The sequence below is a fragment of the Penaeus chinensis genome, chromosome 3 (genome assembly GCF_019202785.1).
Source record: "Penaeus chinensis breed Huanghai No. 1 chromosome 3, ASM1920278v2, whole genome shotgun sequence".
In the NCBI taxonomy this organism is placed as follows: Eukaryota; Metazoa; Arthropoda; class Malacostraca; order Decapoda; family Penaeidae; genus Penaeus; species Penaeus chinensis.
Window position 1 is genome coordinate 26156557 of NC_061821.1, and position 9846 is coordinate 26166402.

At 40.7% G+C, this 9846-nt stretch overlaps 1 protein-coding gene across 3 annotated transcripts in view; it reads left to right on the forward strand.

Annotated features, from left to right (window-relative positions):
- LOC125044850 (monocarboxylate transporter 9-like) overlaps positions 1-9386 on the forward strand; it is a 22239-nt gene extending 12853 nt beyond the window's left edge. Inside the window, exons 1-5 of one of the 3 annotated variants that reach the window (XM_047641815.1) lie at positions 3797-3903; positions 5327-5499; positions 6114-6242; positions 7332-7589; positions 7700-9386. In XM_047641815.1, the coding sequence (XP_047497771.1) occupies positions 3830-3903; positions 5327-5499; positions 6114-6242; positions 7332-7589; positions 7700-9009 (1944 nt within the window). In that variant the 5' untranslated portion in view covers positions 3797-3829 and the 3' untranslated portion in view covers positions 9010-9386. Of the gene's footprint in view, positions 1-3796; positions 3985-5326; positions 5500-6113; positions 6243-7331; positions 7590-7699 lie in introns of those variants that run through there. The other 2 variants (XM_047641830.1, XM_047641823.1) reach the window with 2 other exon arrangements.
- Positions 9387-9846: the final 460 nt, after the last annotated feature.

A 9846-nucleotide genomic window follows, 5' to 3' on the forward strand; every position in this document is an offset into this window, starting at 1 on the left:
CACTATTTGTTAAGTAGTATTTTGAAATAATTGACCTTAACATAGATGAAGCGAAAGAAGTGTGTAGGAGGAAGACGTAAAAAGGGTAAAAAAGGAAATGATGAAATAGGCATATAGAGAAAATCCGAAATAAGCGTGTAGGAAAAAAAACGAAATTTATATGACTTAAAAAAACACAGCATAACTGTGCAAGGAAACACCCGAAATACGTTTCCATAAACAAACGAATTAAGATTGTAACGGAATACAAAGAACTCAGACGAGCTAAACAGGAAGAAAACGAGACGCTCAGGAAGTTGACATTGAGGGGTAATACACGTCCGTTACGAAAGAACAAAAATGCAGGTAAGTGAGAAAATATATTTCTTAGATGTTGTAATAGTCATTTATTGTTAGTTTTGGAAAGGAATGATAGGAATGGCAGTGCTCAAGATGGTGATGGTAATGGTGATGATAATGATAGTGGTAATAATAATGAGAATATGCTTATGATAATGAGTACTATTGTTATTTTAGTATTTAGGAATATAATTAAGATAATGATGATAACATGCTTGAAACGTGATTATCATGATCATTTTCAGTTAATTACACTAATATAATTTGCAGTATCAAATGTTGATTGTGATGATAAAGAAACGGTAGTGCTAAGAATATAAACAGCAGTATGTAGATATCTGGAATTTTCCCTTTTTTATCTGACTGTAACATTAATGACAATGGCAACCGCTGCCATACAGAACAAAAAGATAAAAATCATAATACATATAAAAAAAAAAAAAATAATAATAATAATCAAATAACACTGGTATAGCAAAGAAGAATCCAACCATTAAAGATGGCCGCTGAAATCGGTCGCTGGAAGCATGAACAAGCAAAGTCTCGAAACATCTGATCACGTGGACGCGGGCCCCGAGGAGCAAAGCCATGGCGGGGCACTAATCGCGGGCGAAAAATAGCCATTGTCCTGCAAGCGCTGTGGCGTCAGGCATGGGACGTTTGCGGGGCATAAAACGTTCATGATTTATTTCGATATGGATGAGTGTCTTGATTCTCTCTTTCGGTCTCACTTCTGGTTATCTGTCTATCTGTCTATCTATATCTGCCTACAACTATATTTATCATTCTCTCTATCTGTCTACATAACCAGCTGTCTATCTATATATCTATAAATATCTATCTATCTACCCATCTATCTATATATCTACATATGTCCGTGTGTGTGTGTGTGTGTGTGTGTGTGTGTGTGTGTGTGTGTGTGTGTGTGTGTGTGTGTGTGCGTGTGCATTCTTAATGTTTATATATATATATATATATATATATATATATATATATATATATGCGTATTGCAATGCTACTTAGAATCAACTGTCAGAATTACAATGAAGAAAACCATGTAACCTGGATGCCTGACAGAATTTCCTTAAAATCTCTCATCCTCAATCGCTCCCGCTTTTCCTGTTACGCCGATAGACAGAGAAACGCTTATCGCCAAACTCAAGCCAAGAAATATAAGATACAGAACACAATTTCGCCCCACCCCCCCTTTAAAAAGATAAAAATCAAACATCACCTACGTTTTTACCTTCCCGCCAAGTTATGAAACCGAAGTCACTGTAAACACGCGCTCACTGTTACATGTACATGGAGTAAGAAGTCTGTAACAGTCTTCTGGGAATGACAATTTTAAAACCACTCTCTGGCGTTGATAACAGTGTAAGTCTAAAGTAAAAAAAAAAAAAAGTTATATAACTGCCAGAGTAACTTGAGCATAAGAACATCTGTTTCCTTGTATCGTACAGCATGTCGATCGCCCGGAGTGGCCATGGGTTCAAGCAGATACTCTTCTTGCGCCGAACTCATCAGCAAAAAGGGATAAACAGGATACTAGATAAACGTCCCGCCCATTCGTCTGTTGGAGACGTTGGGCAGACAAATAAATTAGATTTCTGTTCGGGGTTGCTCACGTGATCTACTGTGTAAAATGATTAATAGAGGAATGCTGAGAGAGAGGGAGAGAGAGAGAGAGAGAGAGAGAGAGAGAGAGAGAGAGAGAGAGAGAGAGAGAGAGAGAGAGAGAGAGAGAGAGAGAGAGAGAGAGAGAGAGAGTGGAGAGAGGGGGGAAGGGGGAGAGAGGAGAGAGGGGGGAAAGGGGGGAGAGGGAGAGAGAGAGGGAGAGGGAGAGGGAGAGGGAGAGGGAGAGAGAGAGAGAGAGAGAGAGAGAGAGAGAGAGAGAGAGAGAGAGAGAGAGAGAGAGAGAGAGAGAGAGAGAGAGAGAGAGAGAGAGAGAGAGAGAGAGAGAGAGAGAGAGAGAGAGAGAGAATCTCCAAATTATATCTTATCAAAGTAGATAATAAATCCTTACCTAATAAAAAAAAGCTTAGGAAGTTATATAAGATTCTACGTTAAAAAAATTATTAATAGCAGTCATTATCAAGACAGACAGACATTCAGACAGATCGGACAAACAGATAGGCAGACAGACTTTAAGAAAGACAGACGAACAGACAGATAGACCGACATCGGACTGGCAGACAGATAGACAAACGGACAGGCGGAAAGATAGACATATAGACAGACATACAAATAGACAGACACGGAGAGGCATGTTCATATGTGAACAAGTGACTCCATGACATTGTTTACTAAACACCAAAATCTTCAACAATATTTCGCTTAACTGCATAATAGAAAAAGGCAAATTTTTCATTACCCAGATTTACAAAACTACATGTTCTCTCCTCTTTACGAGTCCAAATACACTCGCATTGCACAAATAAAAACGCATTAAAGCCCAATGATGAGACTTTTCACATGCAACAAATAAGCTTCAAATACGAGTCTACACTAAATTAACAATGCTGAAAAAATTACTGTACATTTGTACAATAAAAAATACTCCCCTCTACATTCACCTAACATGATGTGATACTAATAGTCAGATGATGGTCGCAGCATACTATATATGTTATCTGGGAAAGAATGAAAAGATTCAACATCATCATATACGTAAGACATAAGTGGAAAGGATCCCGATTACTCAAGAATAAAGCCAGACTACAGTACCTGGCATCGTAGAGTGCCAGCATTATCTCTTTATCACAGCAGCCTCAACTTTAGAAAAAAAAATGCACTTCAACAAAAATGCCACCAGGTATAGTCATTAACAATTTCATTTATCGTTGCACATTTCATTTCATTTGGTGTAATGTATGCTGATGCCTGATATAATTATTGATTGGCGAGGCACAATTACACACATAAACAGGAATTAGTCCAAAGCCATTGATTTCGCGAAAGGGAATGGCGAGAGCTATCGTCTCAGCAACATAACTGCTAATGCCATAGCAACATGGATAAGGTCGCATGCTTAAAGGAAAAGAGAGAGAGAAAGAGAGAGAGAGAGAGAGAGAGAGAGCGAGAGAGAGAGAGAGAGAGAGAGAGCGAGAGAGAGAGAGAGAGAGAGAGAGAGAGAGAGAGAGAGAGAGAGAGAGAGAGAGAGAGAGAGAGAGAGAGAGAGAAAGAGAGACAGAGACAGAGAGAGACAGAGAGAGAGAGAGAGAGAGAGAGAGAGAGAGAGAGAAAGAGAGAGAGAGAGAGTTATAAATGGTGTATACTACCGTAGGATGCAGTGTATGAAATTGTGCAAACAGAGTCTGGGAGGGTGAGTGTTCCTACACAGCGAGGCGAGTGTTTTTTAGACTGAATAATTGAAAGTCCATAAAGTGCGGGTAAAAGCGAATCGAAATTCCTTGGTAATTTATTGTTGTAGTAGGATACAGTAACTGAACACCTATTGGGCGGTTGCCAGATACGTCTCTAGTGCTGAATGACTCCAGTCTCCCGCCTAAATTGTCAGTTTCAGGCAACAGCTTATAGGCAAAGCTACGGGAATGTTGTTTCGTGAGTAAATAGAACAGAGCTGTTTAATGACTGCTGTTGAATAACATGGTTCTCATACAGGACCGGGAAATACAACAGGAGGTAAGTCTCCCACGGCAGCCTACCCTGTTTACGTACTGCATCCGTACGACGTCGCGCTTGAGCGCGACTGTGGATGGAAAACTTACCCAACTAAACTAATGAACGATTACATGTATATTTAAGAACCCCTAAATTTGGCATGTAATACGCAAAACTAATACATAAATCATACATAAACTATTAGGCGTTACAACATTGTTACACAATATCTCCATCGCAATGAGGTGGCAAATATCTTCACCAATGCGATGAGAGAGAGAGAGAGAGAGAGAGAGAGAGAGAGAGAGAGAGAGAGAGAGAGAGAGAGAGAGAGAGAGAGAGAGAGAGAGAGAGAGAGAGAGAGAGAGAGAGAGAGAGAGAGAGAGAGAGAAGAGAGAGAGAGAGAGAGAGAGAGAGAGAGAGAGAGAGAGAGAGAGAGAGAGAGAGAGAGAGAGAGAGAGAGAGAGAGAGACTAAACTACTTACGTGGAATTCGTTTCCATCCCACGACATCGAGAGAGAGAGAGAGAGAGAGAGAGAGAGAGAGAGAGAGAGAGAGAGAGAGAGAGAGAGAGAGAGAGAGAGAGAGAGAGAGAGAGAGAGAGAGAGAGAGAGAGAGAGAGAGAGAGAGAGAGAGAGAGAGAGTGACTTTTTACGTTATGCTGATATATGCCAAATTAGTTGTAAGTTATGATCGAAATAGGTGTAGGTAAATTATCAAATTGAACTCAAATAGTGTGTTGTTTATTATTAGTTGGGAAGCACTAGCACCCTATTAAGGTAATAATGTGCACGGCTCAGAGACTTAATAAAGTGGTATATGATGTCACACAAGGTCAAAGTAATTCTGGACACGTGCCCTAAACATGTGAGGCGAAATTATGAACTAGTAATGAAATAATCATACAAATACATACACAAAAGAAGAATATATGGATAAGAAAAAAACTTGGCAATAATTGCAAAAGAAACAAATCAATCTCGTTGAGCACCTGCGAAGTATTTTTGTATTTATTATCGATCTAATGTTCTTTTATCATACCCACTCTTCTAGATTATTACATACAAACAAGTTCCTCTTTTCGTACCCTCACATCATGCCAAACAAAGAATCATTAATATTACATGACGGTAAACAAGTCCTCTCGAATTATCCATCGTTTCCACTTTCATAAAACTGTGCCTACCGTTATGACATCTGGCATAGATAACCCACTTGTGTCCGTCGTTGCAGCATCAAAGCCCACTTAGTCATTGTTAAGTTATTTCCGCGACGGTGCCACATCTTGACAGGAAGTAACACAGAAGGTACAGGAACTTCTAGAGGCAACTGTACCTACGATATCATTCCGTCTGTCCTCCAGATCGACCCAACCGGAGGGACGTCCTGCCATGGCGCCCCAGACGAAGATTATCGAGAGCGGGGGAGAGGCGTCACCGGCAGAAAAGCGATCTCCTCTGCAAGAATCCGAAGGACTTCTTGACCCGCGACGCCAGAGCTTGAGCAAAACTCAGGAGGTGGAGTTTCACAACTTGGGTAAGCCAGTGTGCTTTCGTTGTTTTAGGGAACACTTTTAATAGGATATCCTATATAGATACAGTAAATTACAATATTTCTTTCTCTTTACATATATATATATATATATATATATATATATATATATATATATATATATACCTACCCGATGCATTAGGCAAATGCAAGCGCACAAAATATACACACAAGCGTTTTTATATATGTGTTTGCATAGCTGCGCAGACGCGCTCAGGATAATCAGAATTTCTGAAACACCGCTAACCTTGACGCGTTGTAATGTTTACATTCTTATTGATCATAGAAGGGAGTTGATGTATCTTATCATTAAGTAAAATAAGTTACACTGCTATGTAAGTCTTTCGAAACAGAATAGATACACTATAGATGAAATGATTAATGATTAATTGAATATAGCGCAATGCTACTAGGCCTATCATATGTAGGTCAATCACACCCTTTTACACACTGATAGCGTGACAAGCGTGGATTGGCGCCGCTCAGAGACTGGACGGTTAGGCAAAGGAAAAAGTAGAGCGACTTGATTATCATTTAACTAATCTTCACTCTCTAAATACCTTTTCCTCTTTAATCCCCAAATTCCCCCTTCCTTCCAGAGTCGGGAAGCGATCCCACTCCCACCGCCGCCCTTGGGAATCACCGACGCGCCCGCAGCCCAGACGTCGACCGCGGGTGGGCGTGGGTCGTGTTTGTGGCGGCCTATCTGTACTTCTTCATTTCGTCAGGTTAGTTCATTTCTTCACATCGTTCCTTTTTAAGATGATATATGCGCTGATTAAAGTTTCGGGTCTATTATCACTTATATCCCGTTATTATTCTTTTGTGTAAACTTGTAAACAGAACCAAAGATGTCATTATATATTCGTAAAGACAAAGCAAAGAACAGCATAACCTTCAGAACACACAAGTCTAGGAGAAAAAAATCATAATAACGAGCCACTGAAGATCGATATTGTTGTTGACAACTGTTCAAAACGGCAATTAACTTATTCTTTATGCGAGCATGTAGTTTATTGTAATGCAATAATGGGATCATGTTAAACAACGCACACTGCATATCAGACTCCGTTAATTACTAACGGGCATAATGATCCTGTTTATAATTGGCCGCGGGCATGAAAGCCAGTTTTACCATGGCCATTGTAACTTCATGCTTTCTTTCATGTTTGAATTTTTTTTTCAGTCATAGGATATTATGCGGCATTCTATTCTCAGTAGAATATAAATATCTAGAGATAACTAAGGAAAACATATGATATTTTCTCTCCATATCTTATATCACTCTACTGAAGCAATCTTATGAAAACAGATACTGTTTAGTCGCCGACAGCTGTTGCTTTTTATGGCTAGTTGACTTACTGCTATAAAGTAGTATTGTTATCTTTTATGTGCAGATGCGCCTCAACTGGATGGGAAGATTTATTGACAAAGTCGTTAATTTTAAAAGTTACATAAGATATCACACACACACACGCACACACACACACAGATATATGTGTGTGTGTATTTATATATGTATATAGATATATAACACGCACACACATACACACACACACACACACACACACACACACACACACACACACACACACACACACACACACACACACACACACACACATACATACATAAATACATACACACACACACACACACATATGTGTGTGTGTGTATATATATATTATATATATACACACACACATATATATGTGTATATGTGTATGAATATATATATATATAAATATATATAATATTAATACTAACAACAAAAATAATAAAAGTGTGAGTCAATTGCGTCTGCAAACCCGTCGCAGGCATGTACTACTCGTTCAGCGTCTTCTTCGTGGAGCTTCTGAACACCTTCGACGAGTCTCGAGGCAAGACCGGCTGGGTGTACTCGACCAACTCCGCCGTCCACATGTTCTCGGGGCCCATCGCCGGCTGGGTCGTCATGAGGTGGGGTCCCCGCGTCGCCGTCATGCTCGGGGGCTTCCTGGCTGGTCTGGGCAACTTCATGACCGCCTTCGCCCCGAGTCTCGACGTCATCTTCTTCACACACGGCTTCGTGAACGGTGAGCTCTCTGAGGACTTTCGTTGGTTGATTCACGTGGAATAGGACTGAATGCTGGACATTTATTCATGAAGTTCCGTGTGGTGAGGACTCGATTTTATTCCTTTCTAGCTCTAGGAACAAGTCTCAACTTTTCTGGATGGGTAGTAGGACTCTCCAGGTTCTTCGAGCAGCGCCACGCCCTCGCCGTTGGTCTCGCGATGTCAGGGTCGGGATGCGGAGTGTTCTTTCTCGGTCCGCTCATGGAGAAGTTCGTGCGCGAGCTGGGATGGAGAGGCGCCATGCTCATCTGTGCGGGACTGTCTCTTAATCTGTGTGTCTTCGGCGCTACTATCTACAGCAAACTAAGACCTCCTCCCTTAGCGGTTGATAAGGCTTCCACTGAAAGCGTAAAGCTCGTTGTTGATCAGATATGCATTCCGGACAAGGAAATGGACGACTTGTTGCCGGGGAGTGAGGCAATTCACGACTATGATGACATGGGTGACTCTCAGGAAAACTGGCGTAGTAAGAAGCCTTTACCGGAAACCCTGGCGATGCCTTCCCTTGTAGCGGCTGGGAGTATATGGTCGCTGGCAGAGTCAAGGCGCGAGGACACCCACCACAACAGGCTTCGTAACATGGTAATGTCTGCCAAGAGACAGTTTGGGGGCAACCGTAGTAGCGACTGTGTGTCAAGCGCGGAAAATCGAGAAAACACGAAGGGAGAAATGAGGCGTTTGTTCTGCTCCCCAACATTCTGGCTGCTTGAGGCTTCTTGCTTCCTCAGCTTCTTAGCAACTACGACTGTGTTCGCCGTATTTCTAGACTGGACGAAATGGGCTGGGCTCTCTGCGGCCTTCTCCCAGGCTCTCGCTGGCAGCGGCGCCGGGGACATGGTGGGCAGGATGCTGGCCGGGGCGTTCATGGGCTGCAGCATTCCGCCTCTCCTGCTGTTCAGCGCCATCCAGCTCTTCTTGGGGCTCACTGTCGGTGGCGCAGCCTTGGCGTCCTCCCACGGCGAGCTGATCGCTGCGATGGTAGGCTTCGGAATTGCGTGTGGCCTGCAGAGCGTCCTGTACGCCCTCATGCCATCGCAGATGAGTTCTGGCGTAGGAGTGGCAAGGGTGCTAGGCTACCTCCTGCTGGTCACAGGAGCTGGAGCCTTAGCGGGGCCGCCCATCGCCGGAGCTCTCGTGGATCTCACCAACTCATACACGTCCGTTTTGATCCTGTGTGCTGCCGCTCCTGCCGGGGCTGCGGTCCTCAACCTCGCTGCATATTTCACCTCCCGCTACAGTTCCGCATCCATCATGAATACAAGGTCATCTTCGTCTACCAACACCAAGTCATCATCAACAACCATAAGTAATCTGACATCTGATGACCCTCCGGACCCACCGACGTCCCAAAGCTCCTGTAAAAACGAATCGAATGTATAGAAAACTCTCGCAAAAAAGAGACGAAAATGTGATATTCATTAGTGCATGTTAACAGACATCATTTAAAAGTTCATCACTAACTTATTCATTCAACATACTCTCTTTCAGCACACAGTTCGTGCATTTCTAGTAAGCCTGTTGCAAAGATCTAGTGAAACTTTACACACCTCATGTTAACGCAAGTACGAAGGGTCCTCGCGTCCAGAAAAGTCCTACTGATGGATATTAAATTAGATAAATGAAAGGATTATCAGCGTCTTATTGTGGTTGTTATTCATCTCGATGTAAAGATAATGGTATTAATAACAACAATGATGATAAGGATAGCAATTATGATATTAATGATATTATTATAGACATTACAGTTACGATTATCATGTTTTTATTATTATCATTATCATTATTATTATCATTATCATAAACAATATTATCATTATCACAAACAATATTATTGTCATTATTATTATCATTATCATAATCAATATTATGATCATTATCATAATCATAATAAATATTATCTTTATTATTACTACTATCATTATCATAACCAATTATTATTATCATTATCATTATTATTATCATTACCATAACCAATATTATTATCATTATCATAACCAATATTATAATCATTACCATTATTACTTTTATCGTTATTATGATTATCATTATCATCATCATTGTTATTACTATTGTTATAATTATAATAATTATCATTATAATTATCGTTATTGTTATTATTATTATCATCATTATTATTACCATTTCTATTATTATTGTTATTACCAATACTATCATTATTATTATCATTATCATTGTATTATTATTATCATCATCATT